Source organism: Pterocles gutturalis, unplaced genomic scaffold, assembly GCF_000699245.1.
Source record: "Pterocles gutturalis isolate BGI_N339 unplaced genomic scaffold, ASM69924v1 scaffold273, whole genome shotgun sequence".
Taxonomy (NCBI): Eukaryota; Metazoa; Chordata; class Aves; order Pterocliformes; family Pteroclidae; genus Pterocles; species Pterocles gutturalis.
Window position 1 is genome coordinate 4,665 of NW_010125109.1, and position 1,676 is coordinate 6,340.

General features: G+C 37.8%; 1 protein-coding gene across 1 annotated transcript in view; it reads right to left on the reverse strand.

Annotated features, from left to right (window-relative positions):
- Window positions 1-643: 643 nt before the first annotated feature.
- The window catches only part of PARP1 (poly (ADP-ribose) polymerase 1), a 29,498-nt gene continuing 28,465 nt past the window's right edge, over window positions 644-1,676 (reverse strand). Inside the window, exon 22 of the mRNA XM_010078417.1 lies at window positions 644-1,468. Coding sequence (XP_010076719.1) covers window positions 1,387-1,468 — 82 coding nt within the window. The 3' untranslated portion in view covers window positions 644-1,386. The remainder of the gene's footprint in view (window positions 1,469-1,676) is intronic.

The window sequence follows — 1,676 nt, forward strand, 5'->3', positions numbered from 1 at the left end:
TCCTCTAATCATACGACATACCTGGTCCTTCCACATTTCCTTTTCTCCCCAGCAGCAGCTCTGTTTTCCATCTACCACTCCTCATCCTCCTCTCCTTCGGGGTCCTGGAAACAGCTGCACCATAAGCAATCACTCTGGCTTCAAATGCCTTTTTCTAGAGGCACTGGGACATGATGATGTTTTAGGAGATGAATCTGCTGTTTCCACACAGGTTACCAAAGACTGAAGCTGCAACCGTCAGAAAGAGCTTGACCTGTCCCTTCTTAGGAAGGGAACAGTGATAGTACAGGAGATACTGAATGCACTGCCCACACAGAGCTGTCCCTTGGGGATTAACCAACTTGCCCCAAGAGCTCAGGGAAATTGGTAATTTTTGAAGAGAAAGAACTGATGCTGCTCTACAGCCAAGTACTCCCATATTGCTCAATGACTTACTGAAAGAGAGTTGGTGTAAGAGAAATAACAAACATCACTGAATACTGGAATTATTAGCTTATATTGATCTTTCAAGACACAGGGAATTCAAGACTACCTGCAGAGTGGCAATATACTTCACTCCAGCTCACGATGAATGAAGTTTGAGCCCAAACCCAACTTACAGCTTTGTTACGACTTGAGTCTGCATCAACCAACTTACATCACATTGAAGGTAAATATTTAAAGGAGGTTTATTGGGGCTAATACTAAATTCAAACAGCCACAAGTTAATTTTCCATGTTTACCACACCAACTGTTGACAGATGAAGTCTCAGTGGAAAGTTCAAATTTTCATTTCACCACGACTTCCTGAAACGTGACTACAAATTTCAATATTTGGCATTTGATCTTCAGAGAGAGATATCAGGTTTAATAACATTCCACAAAATACATTTAAATCGTGACTCAAAACCAAAACAATTTGGAAGTTTTGAAACATAAAGCTGTTAGTATGAAATTAGCTTTTATTTTTTTACCTCAAAATAAATGCACATTTATCATTTATTCAAATGAAAACTGAAAAAGGGTATCTTAAACAAGAGGGAACTTTAACAGAGCAAATATCACAAATATCCTCAAGTTCCTTCTCCTGCTATTGCCCATCTCTGTTTGGCTAAAAACATAAGCTTGATTTTTTTTTTGTCAGTTGGTCAATTAAAAGAAATGCTTGAAAGCCCCAAAACTAGAAGTGGTATAAAACAAAACCAGGTACTCATCAGAATTCAGGTCCATGTGTTGCCACACATTTATATAAAACTTTCACTAAGTGTTGTACTAAATAGGATTTAGTAACCTCTTCTGCAGTTTAGCTCTTGATATCTTGGTATGAGAAGTCAATGCGTAAGCATGTCAGAAGTCAACGCTATAGTGTAACTACAGTATAACTCTAACAGGGCTTCTAAATACTGTTCACCAGAGTGACGTCTTATAGTTGAATTTCAGTTTCAGCAGGTACTTCAGATTTACCTGAGCAACATCATACACAATATATCTGGGAAGAATGTTAAGGAATAATTACGGTTGTTGATATCAATAACACAAAAAAATCTCAAAACACAGTGAAGCTTCACCTCTGAACTTAAGTTACCATATGGATGTCTGTGTGATTAAGCAGTTCTTTGAATCTGAGAATGTTTTAAACAATAGTTAGAAACAAGCAACTAACAGCCATATGGAGAATTAACAATGGTGCAGCAGGA